At 37.5% G+C, this 27,038-nt stretch overlaps 1 protein-coding gene across 1 annotated transcript; it reads right to left on the bottom strand.

The window, feature by feature from the left end:
* Positions 1-435: 435 nt before the first annotated feature.
* On the bottom strand, positions 436-23,827 carry LOC128365006 (MARVEL domain-containing protein 2-like). Its single transcript, XM_053325621.1, has 14 exons — positions 22,616-23,827; positions 20,113-20,291; positions 18,274-18,445; positions 18,100-18,150; positions 16,674-16,782; positions 12,792-12,838; positions 11,731-11,804; positions 7,694-8,375; positions 6,544-6,708; positions 4,590-4,705; positions 1,478-1,582; positions 1,216-1,387; positions 615-656; positions 436-534 (listed from the first exon to the last, which is right to left on the bottom strand). The coding sequence occupies exons 1-14, from the start codon at positions 23,825-23,827 to the stop codon at positions 436-438; spliced, it is 3,225 nt and encodes a 1,074-aa protein (XP_053181596.1).
* Between the last annotated feature and the right edge of the window lie 3,211 nt (positions 23,828-27,038).

Below are 27,038 nucleotides of genomic sequence, written 5' to 3'. Positions count from 1 at the left end.
GACCAATGTTATGGCGCACATACAAGGAACAGAACCTTACACTTAGGCTTTTCCTTTTAATATCCACCATTGGAAAGGTCTATAATAAGAATATACTGTCACAAGGGGGGAAAAAAACTTTAAAAATTAAAAATATTATCTCTTACTTCAGGAGAGAATGCTTATAATATACATTTTATACACCTTCATTGTTCTTCATGAAACTCACAGAGGTTGAAGAATTTATCAGATTATAGTTAAAAAAAAAATATATATATATATATATATATATATATATATATATATATATATATATATATATATATTCTTCAGCACTTCTCATCTAGAAAAACCTCTCAGTTGATTGGATTGATAAAAGTAACAGGCTTGTGATTAGTTAAAACACAGTGGTGCCAATTTGTCTTCTTGCCCTTCATGAGAGGGGTAAGAGTCGGTTCAGGGCCGGCGGTCGTATTCGCTGATCTTCCTCTTGATGTGCGACAGTTTGGACCTCAGATATTTACATCGCCTCTTCTTAATCTGGTAGTCTGGGGACTAAACAAGAAAGTTCAAACTATTAGATTATATTCATATAACCTTTGATGTGTTTCTGTATGGCTCTGTCTATGCCTTACCTTCTTGAGATTCTTTAGTCTGTTGTAGTCATCTATGGCATCCTGAGGTTAGAGACACAGAGGTCAGTGATGTAAAGTGACCATTCAGAGAGAAGCATCAGTGGTAACCTGTCATGTCCTAAATAAAGATTTCTCAACCTTTTCAGCTTCTAACACCATTAAAAGTTCCACACACAAAAAAACTATGAAAGAAAACATTCAATGTCTGCAATAAAAAAGGTGTGATGTTGGAATTTGATTATGGCACACTTTGTCATCACATTGTCTGTAACATTGGGGAAATTCCCAATTCACTAAATTATATAAATTAAACACATACTGTAGGCATGGTCCTAAAACATCCTTTGAGAAACGTCGGTCTAAACTGAAAGTAGTGTTCACCTTAACTTATCCTAATGACAAAGGTAAATATATACGGTACCAGACACACTTTCCCATTCACATCAATGAGAAAGTGTATCCAAACCTTTGACTGGTACTGTACATCATGTTTCTGACAGAGGTTAAGTTTAGGCCAATGTTCTCATGACTCACAGAAATTCCTGACTGTAACTCTCCTCTATCTGTCTCATTCTACTCACTTCAAAAGACCCATACTCACCAGGAACTGTGGACTGCCCTCAGTGAGTCGATCCAGCTCTTTGTCCAGGTCAGTCAGGTCCTGGTTTATGCTGTCCAGCTCAGCCTGCAGGCCCTTGTACTCCTGGTGGTCACGGTCAAACTCCCGTTTGTAATTCAGACGTTCCTGCTCATCCACAACAGAAGGAAACAAACTGCAGAGGAGAACAGAATGAAATTAACATCGCTCATTATCATTCTAATTATTACCAATCACTGATTAACATCTCTTCACATCTACTCACGTGCTGAAGTCCTCCTCCTCCAGGTCATCTCCAGACTCTGCACCAGTGTCATAACCATTCATTCTGGGCTTCAGGACACTCACAGAGCTGCTGATTTCTGAGTCTCTGCAAATAGATTCACACATTTTTGTAGCAGCTTATCCAGTATTCTTTTTGCTGAGGGTGATGCTTTCTTTCCAGGAATACTCTGTTCATGCTCACACAGTTACACACATTGACAGCTGGAAGCCCAGTACAACCAGTCTGATCTGTCAGCCACTCAGCTTAATCATTTCATTGTTAATATTCATTATAAAACAGGTGTAACTATAATTCATACATTTAAAAGTATTAACTAAATATATAGACATTCTGCACTCTGGCATTAGAATAACTAACATACATAATAAAAGGCAACGCTGAAGAGTTCTATGGGATGTGGACACCTTTACTGCAACTTATATGTAACTGGACTATAATAATAATAATGATAATAATAATAATAATAATAATAATAATAATAGTTAGTTTATTTTTCCTCTTATTATTTATTTTTAAAGTTTATTCTATTTGTTTTTTTGTTTAACCCTAACCCTTTTAAATGCTGAATTCATACATATTTGAATGTATGTATATGTATAAATGTGTGTAAGTAAGTGTAGGTATGGGTGTACATATGTGTATTTATTGTATATATATTAGTGCTTATATGGTTAATTGGAGTATTTTGTGAATACTTATTTTTAAATGATGTGGATACACTCTTAATTCTTCTTTTTGTTTAGATTTTTTTTTCTTTCCTTATTGCTGAGACTGTTATGTGGGGATGTTATATGTTGTGTTTGTTTTAATAAACACAGCACTAAAAAAAACTACATATAAAAACAATTAACATTCACTATTAATGTACACTCATTTTTACTGGCAAAGAGTCTGATTTCAATTCAGCTTGAATGGGAATGTCTTGCATATTTTAGCTGGACTGTTAATACAGATTACTAAACATTAAAAAAAATCAGATTGATAAACTGAGACAATTTGACTATCATTTGAAATATTCAGAGATACATACTGAGTTGGACAAGCATTTCTTTCAAGAGCATTCAACCCATATACCAAACTGTGTTTTTCAACAATCAGGAATTATTTAAGTAAGTAAGTAGTAAGTGAGTGGGGCTGGTCCCAACTCAGCAGAGCTGGTGACTCGGACTTGCGACTCGTACTCGAGTCGCACTTAAGTCGCACTACACATTGACTTCAGACTCGACTCGGACTCGACCTCAAAAGACTTCAGACTTGACTCGGACTCGAGGCTGGAGACTCGCAAATGACCATTATTTTCATGTTATCATTTATATTCTCATTATTTATTATCTGTCATTCGTCCTCTCTGTTTGCATTTGGGAAGTGATCTCTGGCTGTTACTGAGGATGACAGTAAACACCAACATCACGCACGCGCCGTGTGTACGCGCGAATTTCGAGCAGAGCCCGTCTACTACTATATACTGTATTAGAAACTCTCTGATTTCAAGACAATGGCGAGTGAAAGAAGCCCAACAGGAGTCCCTTGGATCGTTACATTTGGCTACAATGCCTTCACGCAGTCAGCCAACAAACGGACAGCAGTGTGTGTTATCAATTACAACATTACTAAGACACAGTTATTTCTTGTTAAGGAAAATATTTGTTTGTTTTTTTTTCAGGAATGTGAAAGAGGTTTTAAAGAACCAGTTTTTCATTTTTAAGTTAGTCAGTCAAATGAGTACAACTCATAATTGACTTGCACCATTGTGGGTGTGTTTCTTCATTTATTGTTAAAATGCAAAATATTGTGTGCTGCGTGCCTGTCAAAATACATTGTTGGTGCGATATATTTCTTTTATTGTATTTTACAGCATTGTTAAAAAAAACTCTTGTTAAAGAAAAATACAGTTATGAAATTGAATTATTTGTTCCACATCACATTGCTGTAGATTCTAATGAAACAATCATCAATACTGTCTTATATAGAGGATTTTACAGCTTATAGAATTTGATTTAGTGTTTGCGAGAGACTTGAAACTTGACTTGGACTCTTAACCAGAGACTTGAGACTTGACTTGGACTCTCACTCAAAGACTTGAGACTTGACTTGGACTTGCAAAAAATGACTTGTGAACACCTCTGCAACTCAGTAAACTGGATTCACAGTAAAAACCCAGAAATGTGTATGACTAGTTTAGTAGTCAATTGTTTATTGGGAACATGTAGAGTGTTAAACATAAACATCTGATGTACTATACCACAGTTAGCTTGTTGCTCATTTATATCTGCAGTCCCTTCAGTAGGTCAATATTAAAACATATAACAGCACAATAATAAACAGTGAAAAGCAAAGTCATCAAATCTAGTCCTGATGAACTGACCTAAACTGCCCTTTAATCCATATCCAGGGAAACAGTAGTATGGCATTTCTATTACAAAGCTAGCAGGCTGCATTAGTAGTGTTAAAAATACCATAATATACATGACCAATGATAGTCAAAATTAAAGTGAGTGGGAAAGTGTGTCCAAACTTTGGATTGGTACTGAATTAACTAGTACCAAGCTCCTGAATTAACTTCAAACTCTAAGTGAGACAGAAACCTTTGTTCATTCTTTCCAGCAGTTGTTTTGACATGTAATGACTTGTTTCAGCCACATGGGGTCAGAGCAGCCTTGTTTCCTCTTACAGGTGGATTCTCTGTCCTTCTTGAAGTTGTCAGGTAATACACATGCGAATGTCAACTCATATGCTCTTCACACTTTGAGCTACCATTGTCACCTAGTTTCTGTCAATATTTATATGGATGTGACGCAGGTAAACTGGCTATTTTCTAAACTTCATATTAGAAATATGTCTTTGTTGCAATAGCTCTCCAGTGCAGTGATTCTTAAATCAAACAATGACAATGTGGTTTAAATGCTGACTTTTTAATCTGAGGCTGTTAATATTCTCATAAAAATATACTTCTTAGTTCACTCTGGTTTAATTCAGTTCAGTATAGCCTACCTAAAACACAAGATCGGGCTCATTTTAAACCAAAAAAAAGTCTTTAAAAACACAATGACAGACCCTTGTGAGGCTGTACTGTATAGAATACATGGCTTACCCTGGTAGGTAAAGAGGCCTGTTGTAGTCCAGCCGGTCCAGGTAGTCCCTGGAGCCTCCAACTTTATCATTATAGTCATTGAGAGGCACTTCTGGGTCACCTGACACATTTTTCACCTGGGGCGAGACACAAAGTCAAACAGTTTACACAAGTTTTCAGTTTTGACTGAACAAAAATACTGTAGAAAGAAATCTGAGGCTCTGAATTAAAAACATTATTTCTTAAAGGGGCACTAAACCAATTTTACTGATAAATATAATTTGCATACACGCACTTGTCTTGTTTTCATAGGATTTTTAAAATTTGTTCTTCTAGATTTCGCCCATTAACAATAACAATATTTTCCAGCATTTTGTCCTACACAATGCCTGAGGTTTCACTACATTTTTCCTGAGGCTCCTCTTATACTCTTCCTACTTTATACTACAGCAAGCTCTTCTCTCCATATGATAAACACTCTGGTTTTGTGCACCGTTCACCAGGATCAACCGGTTCCACAGCTTCTCCCTGCATGCCATAATACTACTGATACCATCACGAACATCAACAGGAAGGTTCACACACCTAGAATGACAACTATGCTGGTATGGAAATAGTTTTAAGGTTAACACTTTAGTTTCAAGTTAGCACTGTCCTCAGAACATAAACTATGGAAATGTCATTGGTGGAAATATAAAGGCACTGTGTCATTTTTTCCAGTTGGATTCATATTAAGATTGTTGGGTACATTCACTCAAGATGATTTCAAAGATTGATCTATATGTTGTTCATTCTAACTGTTGTTGGATACAATTTTATTTATTTACATCACAGGACAACATGCTGGAACTAAGAATGGCAAACAGGCCACACCCAGAAACTACAAATGAAACTGTCCTTTCCTGCTCTACATCTCACCTGACATACATACACACACACACACACACACACACACACATACACACACACACACACACCCACCCACACACCACTTCTCATCTATCCTCACAAACACTGTGTCATTCCTAATTTTCTTAAGGAATGTGCCACTGAGTATCTACTCTCACTGTGCTCCTTGCTTCCTTGAAGTAGAATATTTTCCTATGTAGCTTACATATGGCCTTGGGAATTCATACGTGTATTTCAAGGCTGTATGAAAGCTTCTTGAAAAGCTGTATGAAAATCTTGTTATTAATTACACAAACTTATTTATATTTTTAAAGTAACATATTACTTCACAACATGTTTGTCTGAACAAAAAACTTTTTTTTTTTTTAATACAAAATTTTCTCCCTATATTTTACATGTCCACACTGTAAAAAGACAACAGTAATGGATTGAAAAGAAATTAAGATTAACCTCTAATCATCCATGTTTCCCCTTTCTGTCCTCATAAGTAGCTTTAAGGGTTTTAAAATAATCTCTTATCCGACTTTATGGGACAGTATCACATATAATGTGCATCATTGTTTGATGTCTTCATTAAAGTTTCGTCACTGAGTGAAATATTCAAACCCATGATTGCAGAATTTTCTGGATGTCTTTTGCATTAATTTGGACACATTTCCCAAAATTAAGCCCTACATACTGTATTTGGGGTTTTTTTCATATGATGATATGATCTCAACTAGAATTTTAAATAAAGTTCTGGAGTTATGTGCAATGCTGCACAGGATGGGTTTCTACTAGCTGATTCATTTAAGCAGGTATTATGCAGATTGATAGAAGGTACATGCTTACAATTATAACAGTATTACACTTTTAATGTATTATGTATAACTGAGCTAAATACGTAAAAAAACACTGACTAGAATTTGTTAAATGAACCTGATGTGTTTAGTTTAATCAGTGTCATATGTTGGTGAATACAGGTGTTGTATATTTAGTTAATAGTGCTGTAGTTAGTTTAGTTAAACACATCATGTGCTGTCATACAAATACAAACACGAACACACACACACACACACACACTCACCCATTCTCCGACACTGTTGTTTGTAACATCATTGAGGGTCTTCACTTCTTCCCACAGAACGCGGTCTCTGCCCCAGCGCCTGATAGTGGAGCGAGTCTTGACTGCAAACACCAGCAGGATGATGAGGGCTACAAACACCAGGAAGCCCAGGACAATAGCTATAGCCTGCAGTCAGAAGACTCAACATAAGCTGCTTGAAGTAACATCCACTAACATGGATAGTACATGACAATGTAAGTCTGAAAGTGCAGCTAACACAAGACTCAAACTCAATACTAAGTCACAGGATAGCTCCATCAGCTCCACACAGGACTATGTTAAAGCATTCAAGTTTAAAAAATGAAATAAAAAATGCAAATGAATTGCATTTGGTTGAAGAACAAGTTCACAATTTTGCAAGTCTGTCAGGAGCCCATATAAGCACTGAAGCCTGTTTTTCATTCCCCCTGTTCATACTGACCATTAGATCCCTTCATAATCCACTTACAATGGAAGTGATGGAGGACTAAATCCACAGTCCTCCTTCTGTGTAAACATGGATTTAAAAGTTGATCTGAAGCTAATATGAAGCTTCAGAGTCCAAATGAGTCAAATCAAGTAGATATGTTTAAACGTTACAGTGTTTTGTTTTGGCTTCCAGTGCAGTTTTTCTTGTTTCAGGAATTTTCAAGAAACGAAAATCTTGAAAAAAAAAGACTAAATAAAGCCTGACTGCAGCAACAGTATACAGTATCTCTAGAACAAGTTGATATAGAACTGAGAACAAGCTGATTTGGCATTCAGAAAGGGAGAAATATTCTTATCCTATAGGCAGAATTTTGGTAACATACACTCACGTAACATAAAATATGACTTTAAAATTCATAAACATAGAAAATGAACAACATTTTGTAGTATTTGATATTCTTTGCACCACTCAATTCCCTTAAACTGTTTTGGGGTTTTTTTGGACAGATGTTTTTACTAATCACAATTACTCAAAATTATTAATCAATTACTGTTACTATAAGAATTAACCTGAATAATAATAATGATCTATCTTTGATATCTGTATACACACATCAGTGGCTTCCTGTAAGAAAATATGACATACAATACACTCTGCCCCACTATAACCCAGACACCACGATGAAGAATAAACTTATTTTACCTCTTGGGGCTCCACCACACAGTAATGGTAGAGGTACTGGTTGAGGAAGATGCCCTGGGCCTGGTTCTGGTTCTGGTACTGGGCACAAAGCTGGACCACCTGGCTGTAGTAGACAGACCCTGTGGACTGGGCTGTTGGGTTCACCGCCACTAGGTACACAATGGTGGCAATGATCATAAGGAATGCTAAGATAGCACAGATGATGATGGTTGCTAGGTAGAACTTCGGTGAGCGGGCGGTTTTTTGCCTCGATATAACCAACACAAAAATGACGAGCACAGCTATGAAGGTAATGGCAGCCATGGCGATGATGAAGCCTTTGCCAGCTTTGGGATCCATTCTGGTGTTTCCACCGTAGGAACCACCGGCAACACCACCTCCGTAGGAGCTGCCATAGGCACCACCATATGAGCCACCATAGGAGCCACCATAGGAGCCGCCACCATAACCTGGCAACATGCTACTACCGCCCAGACCCATGAGGCTCATATCGTAGTCCCAGGCCAGTGTGGAGGCCACGCAGGCAAACACAGCCACGCACATGACGATGATGATGATACACATTATCTTCATCACACCCGGTGATGATGTCCAACGATAGAAGTGAATCATCCTATCATCAGGGTAGTAGGAATAGGCTGGGTTGGACATGGGCTCACTGTGCCTGTGTCTGCCACTGTGGCTGCAACAGAAAAGGAAAGCTGAGGTCAATGTTATGTGTAACAGAAGATCTACAACCTGCTGTTTCACATGTTGTACATATTATAATAAGTTGGATTTAAAAGAACTGGAACACAACTACGCACGTGATTCTAGACAAAACTGACATGAAGCTAAACTAACTTCTTACTTATTACGCCCAAACTTTATTGATATGTCTTTTCAGTCCCTGGAGTACTGCTCAACCACATCAGTCACAAGCTAAAATATGGGGTCTAATAAAAGTGGTCTTGTTTTCACATGACATCTTGGCCACCAATTTCAGAATACCCTGGGTTTACTGACAGAGTGTGGCAGAGCTAAAAATCCTGGCAATCTCAGTGAGGGCAGGAGTCACTGAGCCAAGCTCCAAGCCTAATTATTCAATTCTATTTGTACACTCTTGTTAAATACACAAGTCGAGAGTAATATTCCAGAGGAAGATAGGTAATCGTTACCATTGCTCCTAAATAACTACACTCATTGTTCCAAACAGCACTATGGGAGGTGGTTCTGTAATACACAATGATGTTCCACAAGAAGATCATGCGACCTGTCATCGATCAAAATATACTGTGTGTCTGCAACATAAGGGTTTTAAATATAGGAGAATATAAAATGTAGCTGTCATATGACAAGCCTGGTCTCATAATGGCTTTTTTTTTTAAATGTATTCCCTTCATTGTGTATGTTCCCAAATAGAGATATTAGGCTGGCAAGAAACTTCACAATAAATTTGTCAGAAAATGTTTAAGCAGATTATTTACCATATTTCTGTGTAGACTCACAAAGATTTAATGATTGATCGTGTTTGCCTAAACCATGTTTTCCAAAATGTCAGACTGTGAATGTTTGTAGCTCTCAGTATGTGTGGTAAAAAATGAAAAAGTGAAACAAACAATCAGCTCAGTCAATAAACAAGTGGAAAAGCATACAGTGCATTCAGAAAGTTCAAATTCAGACCCTTTCACTTTCTTCACTTTTTTTTATGTTACAGCCTTATGCTAAAATACCCTTATGCACAATATACTCAACACCCCATCATGAGTAAAAATCAGGATTTTGGACATTTTTGCTAACTTATTACATATAAAAAAGTTAAATATCTCATTCACTAAGTATTTAGACCCTTTAGTTGAAGCACCTTTGGCAGCGATTACAGCCTCAAGTCTTCTTCTGTCATTCTTCTCTGTGGATTGTCTCAAAGCTCTGACATGTTGGACAGGGGAAGTTTTTGGACAGTCCTCTTCAGGTCTCTCCAGAGATGGATGTTTGGTTTCAAGTAAGAGCTCTGGCTGGACCACTCACTAAACTAGTCCTGCATTGTCTTGGCTGTGTGCTGAGGGTCATTGTGCGGTCGGCAGATGAAGCTCAGGGTCGAGAGAAAGCTCAACGTCCTTCATGGAAACCTCAGGGCCTCAGACTGGAAGCATCGTGTTGTGGATGTTTTGCAGCAGCAGAGACTAAGGGACAGCTGCCATTAGGGTTGCAAAGGGGTGGAAAATTTCCGGTAAATTTCCGAAAAGTTTCCAGTAAATTTCCATGGGAAGTTAAGCTGGGGAATTTTGGAAATATTCCAAATTGGAAACTTTCCATGGGAATTATGGAAATAAATGGGAATTATGGGAATTTATGGCAACTGAGGGTAATTTAGTGGAAAGGTATCATTTGATTGATTAATTGGATAAAAAAAGTCCACCCGTTCATTAAAAAACATTATTTTAAGTTGATGATGAAAAAAGGTGCACAAACAATGTCGCTTGATGTGCCTGAGCTGTTGAAGTTATATTAAATTATAAAATTATTTATAATTTAATATAAAAAAACAACTAAATGTTATTATTCTTAATGGTTTCACACACAACTCTGAAAAAATACAACAATGTGTCTGTGAAGCTACACATCCCTGAGGGGGGGGGGGGGTTTCCAATGTATCCTGGTGGAGATACAACTCATAAAATCCAAAATATACAAGATGTTTTTAAAACTATTAGTTATTGTTATTTACTTAGGTGCAAATGATATAACTAGTAACATCAAAGTTCCACTCCTGTCTGTTAAAGTGATATTTACTGTATAAATTGTGGTTTATTTGGTTTTGACCAGTTTTATTTTTTCCACCATGAGGCTAAATATAGCACTTACTCATAAAAATATCCCTAAATATATATTACCATATAATGTCATCAAAACCACGGGCTCAAAAGTCTGGCTTCAAGTTGTGTGCTCTGAGCTCAAAAGTGTGGTCTAGGATTGTAGAACTCATCTGTGCATGTGATGGAGGAATGCACAGTGCATGTAGGGGCGTGGTCTCCGTATGCACAGTGCATGTAGGGGCGTGGCCTCCGTATGCACAGTGCATGTAGGGGCGTGGCCTCAGTATGCACAGTGCATGTAGGGGGCGTGGCCTCCATATGCACAGTACGTGTAGGGGGCGTGGTCTCAGTATGCACAGTGCATGTAGGGGGCGTGGTCTCAGTAGCCCTGCAGTAAACAGTGTGCTATGTGAGCATGTGATAGCATAGATATTCAACTGTACTGCATGATATCTGGTAGTTTTATCCAGGATTATGCTAAAATATTATTTTACACAACTATATTTAAGTTCCCTAATAAGAACATACCTTCAGTTTAGTAAATTCCTGGTTTATTCCCATTAATTCCCGTTAATTCCCATTAATTCCCGTTAATTCCCATGGAAAGTTTCCAAGTTTGAAAATTCCCGGAATTTTGCAACCCTATAGCAAATATGAATATTTATGTGATGTTTCAGTTTCTCCTTTTAAATACATGAGCAAAAAGTTCGACAATTCTGTTTTCTTTGTTTTGAATGTAAATTCATATTAGTGTAGGCTGCAACATAAAAAATGTGAAAAAATGGAGCTTGGTGAATGCACTGTATCTGCAGGTAGGGAATGCGATGCCTCCCCTGAAACCCAGGTCTGAATTGGAATGGCTTTGCATTAGTAAGACAACACAGTATTGGTTTGTCTGTAAAGTTTGGCTTTTTTATTGTTACTTGAAGGAACCAGCAAATGAGATCAGCACAGCATGTACACACACACACACACACACACACACACACACACACACACACACACACACACACACACACACACACACACACACACACACACACACACACACACACACACACACACACACACACACACACACACACACACACACACACACACACACACACACACACACACACGGCAGCTGAGCAGAGAGAATGAAACCTAGTGATGTGAAAGACACCTTTATAATCAAGCTGACAACTACATCAGGAATGCAGGTGCAGTACTGAGGGACACAGTCGATATAGTTTCACTTACGGTTTGCTGCCATTAGAATGGTGATGGGATCTCTGTTTATTGCTCGGCATGCTGAAATCCAACTGGAAGTCCACCTGCCACAAAAACACACAAGCAATGATTTTACAAAAAACATTACACAATGAAGTCTTTCATCTTTTGTTATTTATCAACCAAACCTCATTCAGTGGCATCAGATTTTTTGCCAACTTTCACAATTAAATTCAGACTTTTAGAACAAGCAGGGGCTATATTTGAGCCAGGCAGCCAAAACCTTACATTCATTTCCATACAGTTTGAGAATTGCTTGAATAAGTAGAAACCACAATGATCATCATGTCTGTCATTAATGGAAGCAAAGTTACAGTAATGCAGAATTTGCCAATAAATCTGCTCCTTCATATCACTATAGAATACTGAGATGGACTGGGTAAAAATATTCAATACTCAGCCAATACTGGATTTTAGGGGCTGATGCCAACACCAATATTAGGAAGGAAAAAATATCCAATATATAATTGGGCGATAATGTTATGATCCCTCAAATCAAACACTTGTGATGGATATTGATAGTTTACAATTGAGCAATAAACTTTATTGTATAAAATGCCATCAGTGCACTGAAACAGTAGGAATTTAATAATTAGAATCAGCTATGAATAAAAACACAGAACAAAAACACACACACACACACACACACATATATATATATATATATATATATAAATAAAACTTGAATTAAGTAAAAGGTCTATCTGTGATATGCCAATATTGGCCAACAATATTGGCTAATTGATATATTGGTTGGGCCATACACTAAAGCCATCATTTATTCATGTCTTGTTTTTGAGAAATATAGCGAAACATGTTTTTCTGATGAAAAATTTGTTTCCATTCGACAAAAAAGCCAAACTTCTAAAATGTTAAAATGTACAAAAACAAGCAGCCAAACCTACATTAAATTGTCATTCATCGTATGAATTGTAAATGTAAATGAAATCAGTACATTTCTTATTAAAGAATAATTAAATAAAACTATTTGATACCAGCTTTCATACCAATAAAAGCATTTCTGTCAGTACCAACGTGTTCCTACAGATATTAATGATAACCGGCGGCTGCCTGGAGGCTACGGAAAACATTCACAATGTAAAAGCCCTTGTGTTAATGTTACTGTTCTATTTGTTTGTGAGAGGTAGTGAGAGGTAGTGAGCGGTAGTGAGAGGTAGTGAGAGGTAGTGAGCGGTAGTGAGAGGTAGTGAGAGGTAGTGAGAGGTAGTGAGCGGTATAGTAAGTCAAGCATCACAACATGATTGATATCTCGTCAGTGAAAACAAATCTTTGAACAGTTTCTGGAGAGGCTAGTCAAACAGGCCTACTGCTTGGTCTCCAGGTTTGTTTGTGGTGAAACAAAGAAGACAGTAGGTGGGAGGAGATCTGCTGCTGGCACATACACTACTGACACACACACACACACACACACACACACACACACTTCACAAGCAGCTGAGAGTCAAACAACTGGGTGAAACTGACTTGTATATACTGCATGCTGACTGCTATATTTTGACTAAAGCCCTATAATAAGTCAAGTAGTATTTACTGGGACTAAACATTCTCACATTCTCAAATACAGTACAGGCAAACGGTTGTTTAATGACGTAGTGTTAATTAAATCACCAATATTACTTTTAAGCCACGATTTTTTAACAATAACACAATGAAAAACATAAACGCGTTAAAGCTCAGCAGAAAATAACAAGTAGTTTTTTCTTATAACATGAAACATCAGCTTATAAATGTTTAAGTTGACCAACCTAGATTGCTGAACCGTCTGATCCACACGGAGAAGGCTGTACTGACGCTCAGGTGATGGACGCCAACAACACACACCAGAGGCGCGCGATTGCACCTTTGCAGTGACGCGCGTGCTCGTGAGAGTACAAAGAGACGCCCACAGGTGTGTGTGTGTGTGTGTGTGTGTGTGTGTGTGTGTGTGTGTGTGCGCTCGTCACGTGGTTTCCTCCCCAGGTATTACAGGACTAACCTGTCCCCTCCCCGCAGGAAAAGCTGAAGCCATGTTTGTGTGTCAGCAGGGTTTCACTACATTTGAATAGGCAAAATTGTAAATTGCAGTGTTTGTATTAACTTTAGTTACATGGCAGCGTCTTAATCATTTCAGTATCTTCCATATTCAACTAATCAATGTTTTAAAATCATTAACAATTTTGTACTAATTTTATGAGTATATATAAAATGTATTTATAAAATGTGAATTATTTTTACAAAAGAAACATTGGCGATGCAGTAGTTTAAGTTAAACTTAGATTATTTTTTATTTATGTATTTATTTGTTCTGATCATGGCAATTTTCAAATCATACAAACAAACAAGCAACAAAGAAGAAAAAAAAACACAACTATCATCTGAATCATTTTCCATGACCGACAAGGAGCAGCAAGAAGAAAATCTTTTGAAATGACTGTTAAAGTAAAGCCACTAATGAAATGTAACCTGAGGCTGAAAGGCTGTCATGCTGATCCAGTCTCACTGCTCAGTAAAGAAACAGGAAAACGCCTCCAGTGTTGCAAAACCTGACACCGGGAAGAGTTTTGAAAAAATACAAAAGCAGTCCTCCAGGCTGTTTACCTGAGAGACACAACAACAGCCATTTTATGAGTGTGACAGAGCTAGAATTATAACTCTGCATGCAGTCCAGTCCAGACAGGACTTTCTAGATTGAAAGAATATTCAGTTTCACAGGATTGATCATTCATCCCAGAGAGAAGCCACAACTATTCAGTAAAGAAGCTTCTTTGATGCATCACAGCAAATCTCCAACATCCAATTAATAATATGAACAATATTGAAGTATCAAACTCACATAGACTTCCTGTGCATTGTTCTTCTATGGTGCTTATTATTTTTGATTAGTTTAATATTTCACCTGTTTACTTTAATGGTTATTTTGAATACTAATTTCATGCAGCTATTGTAAACACTGATGTTCCAGAAAAATATTGTTGCTGTAATTATTTCCTCAAAAATAGAAAAAAATAATGTTACAGCAATAGAACACCACACATGTGAACTATACATTTGACTATGTACTTATACTTTATACTCAAGGGGGGAAAGTATAATAATAAAAGCACTGGGTAACATAATGAATTAAATTACAGGTCTCTGATGATTAAAGTGAAAGACACCCTTAATCCTATCTGTTGCACATCTGTTACATTTTGGTCTAATCTACAGTACAGAAGTTCAGTGATATCGAATGTGTAACCATCCCTTTTTCTTTTTTTTAATTTAGCACCTGCAAATGTATGAAAGCTGTAAAAGGCTTGTTTCTAATGCTGCAATGTTATCCTTATGGATTATCTTTATAATCCTGATTCTATTTTTCTGTAAATGTTATCTAGTGAAATGTTAATCTGTCTTTTGACCATCTTAGTTTTCTCTTTGTTCTTTGATGAATGTAACCCTTTCACTGGAGGGTGCATAGATTAAGCCCGCCTTTTTGCTTTTCATTATATCTTATGTTGTTTATATGTACTGTATATAAAATATGTGTTTGTGTAAAAAAAAATCTAAACAGAATTCACTTAAAAAACAAACAGGATCAGATATAATTAAGTGTAACATGACTTTGTTCTGATTGAACTGTTTTGGGGTAATTAGTTACTCTCATTTATTAGCCCTGCTGTTGGACAGAAACAGTGACAGGCTGATGTAACAGAAGTCACTTAAACTCCACATAAGAACTAAAGAAGGAACATCTTAATAATTGAAGTCAAAGAAGGCAAAATCCAAGCAGATAAAAAAAGTGATTCATTGTCAAATACGATACAGAGAATATGAATATGAGAATATAAAACATGATCATGTACAAAGAAGAGTTTACAAAAGGACTGATTAAAACTACTAATAAAAACACATTCAACAGATTTCAGTAATAAGACTAAGCAACAACTGTTGAGAGCTGCAAGTAAATATTCTCAGTTAGTCAGAAGAGTATTGGACAGAAGAACATGAATGAATCAAACAATAAGGATTATGACAAACAGCTAAAGCTCCATCTACAGCAGCAGGAAGTAGCCTCTATGTAGATATACATCCCATCTGAACAATGTCAAACTCAACCTTAAATCTACATTAATATTTACATCATTTACATTCTCTGTTGATTCATCTGAGCAGCCAGTGTGTCCGCATTTCTACCTGGTGTTAAAGGAACAGTCTGATATTTTAGGGAACTTGGTTACATATAAATAAAAAAAGGGTTGGTAAGCTGCACACATGATCATTCCAAAACAAATAGCTAAAAGTGATGAATACATTTGACTTTTAATTTCTAGAAGTTGATTTATTAGGTCCATTAAAAGTCAAAGTCAAAAAGGTCTCAGAAAGCTACATCAGTCAATTATTTTAATCCTATTCATATGTGCGGGAGGTCGACTTTCATTGGGTTGAATGGAGCACCATCTTGGAAGCTAGCTGGCTAGTTACGCTAGGAGTGTTTGTGCTAAGCTAGACTAAACACATACTACATTGGACACACAGTTGACATGTGTAAAAATGTATACCTCATCTATATCAGAAAATGCTATAATGTACAGTATAATGAATAATCCCATGATGCCCTTTGGTTAGGTTACAGCTGATAACACTCTACACACGCTTTTAGAGACGCTCACTTTCAAAACATGATGTTTCTATCTGACATGATGACATTTTTAACAACAGTGCTGCATTTCCACCTGGTTCTATGTGACAATGATGTATGTACAACAAACAACAATGTTGACAGTTATCATTCACTGTGTAGTTTGCATTTCTAACTTGCTGACCCTGGAAGATCCCACCATCACAATACATAATCTGTGCTCTGTGTAGCAGATATGTGTGTTTCCTTTTATGTACTGTAGACACATTTAGTGTGTTCATGGCAGTTTAGTCGCCATCATTCCAGTCCATGACCTTGTTGTACTCCTGAATCTTCTGTTTGATGTGAGAGAGCTTGTTTTTCAGGTAGTCACATCTCTCCCTTTTCTCCACAAATGCTGGGTCCTGACAAGAAAAAGAAAAATAGAGGCAATAAATTAGCTGTAGTTCATCTATTTCCTTTCTACTCGTTACAGAATTCCTGTAGATCAGGGACAGCCTCACAGGGCTAGCCAGGGAATATTAAGGACTTACACTTGTGGGGTCCTGTTCATTTCTTTACATGATTTTCATCAAACAGGACAAACATTAACAAACCAGGAGGGAAGAATATTTTGGGTAGTGGAGGCACTTCAACTTCTTACAAAAGCTATGTAGAAGTCATGTCAAAACATCACACTTACTGTACATATGTAGTAATTAAAGGTGCAATCCAGCGATTTACATCTCCATACAACTTGTGGGGGACTGAGGGATTTAGAAAAATCTAAATTGAAGCAGCTGGGGTAAAATTATCCCAACTTTTAGTCCAGAGTACAGCTCCATGACCCCACCATGCCTCATATGTTTAAAACTGTGCATGGCCAGTTTGTCATTTGTGCTTTGTCCAAATCTAAAACAAGATAACTCTGATGACATCACTCGGTTGATGACAATACAGTTACGTTTCTCCAGTGTGAGTCATTGGTTATGATAACAACATGGAGAATTCCTTCCTTAACTCTGACACTCAGGTATTGGTACCTGGTTTTGGTTGATGCAGCTGGGACAGTATGATCTGTTAAGAGTCTAGTTTCACTTTAAATACGTGTTTGGAATGATCAAGTGAATACTGGATCAGCAAAACATCTTACATAACATCATGACTTGCTGAAAAAGTTTGTTTAATATTCTGTATTAAAACTTAATGTGATTTTTATATTTATTTTCTCAGTAGCACCTATTTCAGATTTGTAAGTACACCTATCTGTACTATTGGACTACACAGGGAGAAGTCAGAGAATTCAAGTGAATGTTTGTATCTATGTAAAATGTGTTGAGACTTGAAAGGAAAGGTGGTATTGTATATATCTAGGTGTGTAATATGGTGTAGATGTGAGTGGACTGTAAACTAAAAAAAACTTAATGTAATACCTTGATATCATTACACATGTGACAGTGTTTCCAGTCTATCTCATGAGAATACTTATGCAAGTTCTAGATTTTCCAAAAATAAAGGCCACGTTTCCCATGATTCCCTTTGCTTCTTGTGCTCTGATTGATTTGGTAAATTATTGCTGCATTTTTTAATGAAATTACTTCTTTTTTTTAAAAAGGGACATATAGAATATATGTCAGAATTTTAGGGTTTATAAATGAACATTAATGAATTATACTATGGAAACAGCCATTTAGTGAGTGACAGTTGATGGATCATAAACACATCTTATCATGGATACTTACAGCTTTCTTTCTCTGATATTCCTGCAAAATGCTATTGATCCGCTCCTTTTCCTGAAAGAAAATCAGCAAATTATGGGACGTACTTATACAATGTGTATTCAATGTGTGTGTGTGTGTGTGTGTGTGTGTGTGTGTGTGTGTGTGGACTGGACTGGAATAGAGTCAGGGTTGTACCATTTGGCTGGAAGGTCGAGGGGGCAGGTTCTGCATCATCTCATCCATCTCTTCAAACTTCTTGGCCATGGCGTGAACCTCAGCATGCAGCTCTTTGTACTCAGCATACTGATCGTTGAACACAGCCTTGTACTGGTCCCTCTCCTCGTCTGAGCGGATGCTGGGGTACTTCCTGTGGAAACAGGGCCGAAACACACAACAGTTTATTGTGCTGCTGCCTACGTTCACAATGCAGCTGAATATGCCTCTATCTCTTTGCAGTCAGTCCAAAGGGTGACAACATGAGTCAGTTCATCTATGGTAGTATGCCTACAGGTTTTTGTTCCAACCCAATAAGAGCTGTCTGTTGATGAAATGAGTGAAGCCTGATGTGCTCCTGCTTGGTTGGAATGAAAACCTGTAGCTACATGGTCCTTTATGGAATAGGTAACCCTAACCCTAACCCACACTTCAGTCCAGAGTAACATATGCCGGCATAATTATCGTTACATTTGCTTCAGATATTTGTGTTTGTTGGGGTTTCCCAAGTAAGGACTAAGAGTAGTTGTAAACTGCCTTTAAAACCTGATCAAAGAGATATATTGTGGTGTTTTTTTGTAAAGAAATAAAAGTTATGTTCACATTAAATATTAATCAATCAATCTTTATTTATATAGTGCTAAATCACAACTAAAGTCATTTCAAGGCACTTTTCACAAAGAGCAGGTCTAGACCGCACTCTTTCATTTAATATTTACTCGCCAAATCACACTGTGAGTATACTTGAGATCTAACAAACATGTTAAATGCATTCCTTACTAATGTGACAGTGGAGAAGTGGATTTTTAAAGTGTTTGATTTATTGTTGAAGGCCCTGTTCCCTAGTTTACAGTCTGGTGCATTGATGCATTTCTTGGCACATAACCACCTGTAGATCTGTGGAATAGTGTGAAACCATTGGTGTGTTTTATCAAACATTTTACCGTCATTCACCTCTTTCACTGTCATTTACATACTAAATCAAAGTTGAACCAGATTAAACTCAACTCACCTCAGATTGAGTCCATTTGCATGTGACGGAAAATGTCCATCACTCTGTTCTACACAGACATGAATGGTTAGTGAATTTCAGTCTGTCTCTCAAAACTGTCTGACTCCTATCCCCCATTTGTGGCTCTCAGCCCCAAACCATTGGTTCTTTTTCAAAAGTCTTTAAATAGCACTCAAATATGTAGTTTTTTTTTATAAAGACACTGGCAGTTTTAAGCAAAAGTTATTCAAACAGGACTATTTTCAGTGGTGGATTAATCCATGTTTGGTGCTCTGGTGAGTATTCTGGCAGCAGGACATATGGGACTGAGTTGACTAGGGCTGGGTACTAGTACTTGATACCTTTAAGGTATCAACCAAAACAAATCAATACCAAAAAGTCTCCCGTCAAACGATACCTGCAATCGATCCTTTTTGCACCCACAGCTAGAAAATATGACTGTTTGTATGCACTTGCTCACAGCCAATCAACGCAAGAGCTCTTTGATTTACTGCAACCCTGATGATTTATCAGGCTTCACACATGGTACGTGTTAGGGTTGATTTTTTGTTGGTTTAGCTGTTTGTTTGTTTTTTAGAGATATTTATAATAAGTAAACACAAGAATATGACTAGACTTCTCTTTTAAGGACCCTATACACAACGATTTTGTGGCTTCCATTTGATTTGTCTCAAAGAGTGATTATTCTGATTAAATTAGCTTCTTTCAAGAATGTACTGATGTACAAACAAAATGCTGAAGCCCATTTTACTGCTGTCTCGGACATGTACTCGCCTGATAATCAAAATACTTTAAAGACAAGTACTCACGCCACATAGTCCGCTATGATAACAGGTTTGGGAATGTGTCCAGCTGGGATGTGACCTCGGAGGATCTCTGGCTCCAGCGATATCGGAGGATATCCTGCAGTGCTGTTCGGAGCGTCCATGATGTCTGGCTGCATGGTGGGGAGAGGTGTCTGCTCTGAAGCCCTGGAGCCTGAACCCAGCTGCAGTAGATGTGAAGAGTTGTGTGTTCAGTTCAAGTACACTGAATTTAATGCAAAATCTGACATGCAATCCATTATACTTACTACAGACAGAGGCACTGATGATCCAATAGTTTTCATCTAGGATTATTGTGATGGGAAGAGAAGATAGAGAGGGATTCATTTTTATTCACAGTGTGATCAAAAACAATTTATTCAATGTATTCAATGAACCATAGAATGCCCTAGACCACTTTTCAACTCTCCTCAGTTTGATCTTTATATTAAAGTTAACTGAAACCAGTAGCTGACTGGATGGTAGGAAAACAAATTGGTTATGTTTTTGAACATGGTGTAAAATATGCATTAAAAATGGGAGACAACATGCAAAATGATCATTATGATCCATTAATTAAACTGTTCTAGAATCAAGTTTGACCTGTTAGTCTGAGAGTGAAAAACAGAGTATTCAGAATGTGACAAATGACACAGGTTGGAAAAGGTTTATTTGTCTAGTGTCAAGGTCCCATTCACAATGAATGGCAGCCTGTTATGCCTTCAGTGTTCAAGTCCATAAGAGTGAAAGAGCAACCAACAATAGATGTATGGCTGACAAATGTCTGACAAGAGATGCAATGCAAACACATTATAGTGACCTGTAGTGGCTGCTTCTTTGATATCTTTGAAGTAACGAATTGGTCTTCATTGTCCTAACTGCTCAACTTCTCCTTAGCACCAAAATGAAAGACTACATCACTCTGTGCCAGACCCTCCTCATGAGCTTCCACTCTGGAAGAGAACTGATTATGACTTCTTACTGTTTGGTTTTAAACCTTACATGCTGGTCAGGTGAAACCTAACCCATTTTGACATTTGACAGCTGTGAAAACACCCCAAATGTATTTTAATCTGAAATTTCATGAAATTTCCATTCTTAAAGTGGCCCCAAATGCACAATAATGACAATATTTTGATATGTTATACTTTTGTATAGGTGCTACAAATATTTGTCCATTGAGGCTGTTTTGGGTCAAATGTGTTTTAGTGAAATGAATAGTTAATAGTTTTAATAAGATAGTAGTTATGAGGATTTCTTTTTATGATGTAGCAGTGAAGACTGATGGCTCTAATGGTTCTACAATAAACCCCACACTTCCATAAAGTTATAAAATACATTATTGCTATTTTATATTTTCATGTCTTAGGTAAAATAGGACATGATATTGTGTGATAGGAGCTGTTTTTGGTGTAAAAGCTAAAAACTACACTCTCTCTGCTCTCTGAAACATGAATCAAGGTTTAATCACATTTATTGATCAGTCAGATCAACTATTGATGCTTTCTAAACACATCTGTGCTTCAACATTTGGTATAAATACTTTTTATGAAGGAATTCTTAGACTGGGTGAAAACTTGCCCAGAACATATTGTGAGGGTGTAGAATATGAACAGTAAGAGCTAATAGCTGTCCCTCTCTTATATTACCTTTAAAGCCTCAAATCTCATCTTGGTCTTTGAGCAGCATATATAATACCATCAACAATCAGTGACTTTGTGTTTAGTATATTTACTTTTCCTAATGCTTTTTTCTTATGAAATGCTGAATAATTATACCTTTTCAGGCGTTTACTATTGATATAACCGTTCAAGAAGGGAAGCAACTGAACCATTCTAAAATCTTACATATGCAACCTGTCACAAAGGTTTGCAAGTAGGCAGTGTTTTATAGAAAGGGGTTACCAGTCCTATTTGTGATATCAGCAGTCAATACAGTATTTCACTCAGTCACAGCATTCCTTGCACAAAAATTAGGTGGAAAATAAAAAGGTGAGGAGATATTTTCATAATCCAACACATGTCTATTCTCAGCCTGCAGTGATAACAAGGTAGCCATCAGTGAAACAAAGATTTCAATCCAACATTTGAACACTTATGTTCTCCGCTCTGCTGGGCTAGCTATGGCAGGCAGGTGGATTAGCAGTCTATAGCCTGTAGAAATAATTCAATGTTGGTTTTTGCCGACATACAAACATTTTATCATTTCAGCCAGACTGTAGACAAATCAAGTTCCTTTAAGACAAGTCAATACTGGAAAACTTTTCCCCTATCGATTGTCTTTGGAACACTATGTAACTGAATTACGACGTAACTTAAGGGGTGCTGAGATCACATAGAGGCCCAAAAAGTCAAAGCAACATGAGAGAATGACTGCTTCAGGAATACATACAATGTTCTTTCTAAGCTTATTTGCAATGAAAGCTACTACAGGTCCATTTTTCATTCCATTCATATCCTGCAACAGTTGTAAATAGAGAAAAGTGTGTGTATGTGTGTGTATTTCAAACCTCCTGTGCCAGCTCCTCCTTCCTCATCCTTGCTGCTTCATGCCTCCACAGCTTCAGACACACTCCCGCGCTAATCAAGTAGAGCACCATGGTGATGAAGAGGAAGATGATGGCTGCAGTCTGGCCGGCCTCGGTGCGACAGAAGGCTGCGTTTAGTCCGTTACTGAAGACCGGTATGTTGCACAGCCCCCCACGGTTGGTGTCCCTCACATACACTATCCCTGCTGCTAAATAGAGCACTGCCAAGACCACGTTGATTGCACACTCTGTCAGCGGCCACCAAGAAGAGTCTAGAAGGATGGCTCTGTAGTATAAGGTCATTCCAAGAACTACAAGGATTACAGTCACTATCCACGCGAGACCAGCCACTACTAGGACAAAAGGTGTCTTAGGTCCGGTGTAGTAACTTCCAGATCCACCTACGCCCCCACCAAGCCCACCATACAGCTGCGGCTGGGAGTATCCATACATATTGAACCACTCGTTGTCCTTGTGTACATAGGCACAAACGCAGGCGAACACGGCTGCTCCCAGCAGCAGTTGCACACAGCCCAAGATCCTCAGAAGGCCGGCCCAGGACTTCATGTAGGCATAGCGCTGGTGGTACTCCTCCACCCGCTCCTGGTAGGTTTGGGCTGAGAGGTTGGTAGGCACAGCAGATGCAGACTCGAACGCGTCTGCACCCAGCATAAGCCCATCCTTCTGAGAACTGTAGGGGTCCCGGTAGGAGCCAGGGAGGGAAGGGGATGGAGGGGCAGAGTGGGGGGGTGAACAAGGGACCCCTGCTGTGGTGTGGCAGGCGGCACTCTTCACAGATGAAGGTGCAGAGGAATGGGTTCCAGGTAGAGATGGAGGACCGGGTATGGACCAACCCTTGCTGCCACGGTTACCACTGTTGCCACGGAAGAAGTTCTTGACAGAGTCCGGAATGAAGCGACGGACAGGCTTAATGTCCATGGCATCACAGTTGCCCTCCATCTGCTCATCTTCATCAGAAGGGTAGAAGGACTCAGGCCCGATAGCGGGTTGGTTAGGTAGAGGAGGAGGGGGGAGGGGGTCTAAGCTGAGGGCTGGTACTATTTCATGCATGGGCGGCGGAGGGGGAGGCAGCCTCTGGTCCCAGAATAAGGAGTCCACAGGGACCTGGTCATATTGTGGGATATCCCGCACCCGGTCGAACCTGGTGACAAAACCACCTCCTCCTGAAGACATGGGGACCTGGTGTCAGTGCTCTCTATAGAGAAAAACTGAGGATTAAAACACAGTCCGCTGTCAGTGGAATACAGTGGTTTTGAAGGATAGTTATAGTTTATTACTTGAGTTTTAATTCTGTAGCTTTGATAAAACATGGACCTAAATCCTGTTAGCATAGCCTGAGTCAGATAGAATGTTAAATGACAGATTCTCTGCCACAGTGAACACACATTCACAAACTTCCTATTGTTGTTCAGTTTGGCAGATATTCAACAGCAATCCAATCATTTAAAATACAACACACTGTTAAAGATAATACCAGTGGTTTCCAACCTTTTTGTCTTTTGACGTCTTACAAAAAGCAGTGTGTAGTCAGGCTCACATTTCAGATGTCTATGAGTTGTTAACAGCTCCACCAAATAGTGATTTTTCCCTCTAAACTTCTCACATGCTTTCATTTCAATAAATGTTCAAATGATCCAATATTTCAGCAAAAATCAAAGATTAGAGAAAAAGTCCAAAAACTGAAAATACATTTGTGTATCAGAACTTAGTTTTTCTTCTTTCCTCTCCCATTAATCATTTCACCAGCCCTCACATTTATCTGCTGACCCTTTGGAGGGCCCCCACCCCTAGGTTGGGAACCATTGGACTAAACTAGCTAACTGTATATAAAGTAGTGTAAACTAGCTAACTGTATATAAAGTAGTATAAACTAGCTAACTGTATATTAAGTAGTGTAAACTAGCTAACTGTATATAAAGTAGTATAAACTAGCTAACTGTATATAAAGTAGTATAAACTAGCTAACTGTATATAAAGTAGTGTAAACTAGCTAACTGTATATAAAGTAGTATAAACTAGCTAACTGTATATAAAGTAGTATAAACTAGCTAACTGTATATAAAGTAATATAAACTAGCTAACTGTATATAAAGTAGTGTAAACTAGCTAACTGTATATAAAGTAGTATAAACTAGCTAACTGTATATAAAGTAGTATAAACTAGCTAACTGTATATAAAGTAATATAAACTAGCTAACTGTATATAAAGTAGTGTAAACTAGCTAACTGTATATAAAGTAGTATAAACTAGCTAACTGTATATAAAGTAATATAAACTAGCTAACTGTATATAAAGTAGTGTAAACTAGCTAACTGTATATAAAGTAGTATAAACTAGCTAACTGTATATAAAGTAGTATAAACTAGCTAACTGTATATTAAGTAGTGTAAACTAGCTAACTGTATATAAAGTAGTATAAACTAGCTAACTGTATATAAAGTAGTATAAACTAGCTAACTGTATATAAAGTAGTGTAAACTAGCTAACTGTATATAAAGTAGTATAAACTAGCTAACTGTATATAAAGTAGTATAAACTAGCTAACTGTATATAAAGTAATATAAACTAGCTAACTGTATATAAAGTAGTGTAAACTAGCTAACTGTATATAAAGTAGTATAAACTAGCTAACTGTATATAAAGTAGTATAAACTAGCTAACTGTATATAAAGTAATATAAACTAGCTAACTGTATATAAAGTAGTGTAAACTAGCTAACTGTATATAAAGTAGTATAAACTAGCTAACTGTATATAAAGTAATATAAACTAGCTAACTGTATATAAAGTAGTGTAAACTAGCTAACTGTATATAAAGTAGTATAAACTAGCTAACTGTATATAAAGTAGTATAAACTAGCTAACTGTATATAAAGTAATATAAACTAGCTAACTGTATATAAAGTAGTGTAAACTAGCTAACTGTATATAAAGTGGTATAAACTAGCTCCACCTCCAGCAGCTACAACAGTAACATGCTGGTCTAACACTGATGCTTCACTATTAATAATCTAATGATGTCATATATAATAATATATCACTACTTTTACTGTAATACCGCATACTACATCACTCATAATACTGCAGTACTTTTACTGTAGGAGGATTTTACATGCAGTACTGTTACTGGAATTGAGTGGGCTTATTTTGACATGATTGTATTGTATGTTTACTGAAGTAAAGTATTGCATTACTTCCTCCACTACTGGGAATAGTTCTTCCTATGAATAAAGGGAGTTTACTTGAACAGATAACTTCTGACAGTCTCCCTATGTAGAGTTCTACATTCATCCTGAAAAATGTATATTTCTCAAAGTAGAAAAATTGTCAGAACAACTCCAGGTGTTCTCATTTTGTCTGTTTCAAGTTTGTCTGGAAATGAATGACTTGACCCCTATCACTTTCTTACATTCAAACAAGCAAGTCCACAATTACACCATAATCTGTGATGTGTGGTCACAACACATTGTTCTGTTAGTTGGTTGACCTACATCATAATAAAAAAAATAGGCAGGAAACAGGACAGGAAATGGAATGTAGCTCATTATTTTAACCATCTCTATGTCGACTTTACTGTCATAACATTCTCTGAAGTTGTAAAGAGCATGATGACACAGTTGTAGCAGTAGAAGAAAACAGCTCTCAGGTTTGGTTAACTGGCTCAAATTAGAAAGCAAGGAAATGAATCAAACAAGCGCGCTTTAAGTTTACAATGAATAACACGATGCCGACAAGCCTTCTCGTTGTTGTTTTTTATATGTACTAAATCTACAATCCTGTCCTGAACAGAGCAGTAAATCACATTTATTTATTGGATATTGAGACGCGGACTTACCTGCTGTTAATTCTCCGTGTGTTTTCCTCAGTGAAACAGGTGCAACATCCTGTCACACTGGCTTTGTTCTCTAACACTCTCACACTGATCTCACATCAGTCTGTGCCATCTCCAGTTTAACTTTAGGATAATAAGCGGGAAGCAAAACTGACCTGAGATGCCTGCCGCGGTGAAACTCACCTGTCCAGTCTAACCAGCCCCCACGATGCGTTCACGGCCTACATCCGCATATGAATTTCCAAACTCCAGTTCGTCAAAACTCAATTCGTTCATTATCCAAGTTGTGCAAAAGCTTATATCGGGCACGAGCAGGACGCAGTAGGATATAAAAGTGACATACACAGGTGATACAACAAAATATTAAGATCTCACAAATATACAAGAAGGGATAGGAATGAGTTAGAGGCAAATTTATTTGTATAGCACATTAAGCAACAGGGCAACACAAAGTGGTTTACATAGCCTATATAGTGCAAAAGGAGAACATAAAAAAGCTAAATGAAACATACAATATTTTTTTTTTTTAAAAAGAACAAGAGAAAGAATTAA

This window comes from Scomber japonicus, chromosome 9, assembly GCF_027409825.1.
Source record: "Scomber japonicus isolate fScoJap1 chromosome 9, fScoJap1.pri, whole genome shotgun sequence".
Taxonomy (NCBI): Eukaryota; Metazoa; Chordata; class Actinopteri; order Scombriformes; family Scombridae; genus Scomber; species Scomber japonicus.
Note: the sequence above shows the minus strand (reverse complement) of the source record. Positions and strands in the feature narration are given on the sequence as shown.

Coding starts and splice junctions, on each gene's coding strand:
- LOC128365006 (XM_053325621.1), bottom strand. CDS start 23,827: ATGTCTTCAGGAGGAGGTGGTTTTGTCACCAGGTTCGACCGGGTGCGG. Junction 18,151..18,273: donor CTCGACCTTCCAGCCAAATG/GTACAACCCTGA, acceptor ATTTTCTTTCAG/GAAAAGGAGCGGATCAATAG. Junction 1,583..4,589: donor AGGCCTCTTTACCTACCAGG/GTAAGCCATGTA, acceptor ATCTATTTGCAG/AGACTCAGAAATCAGCAGCT.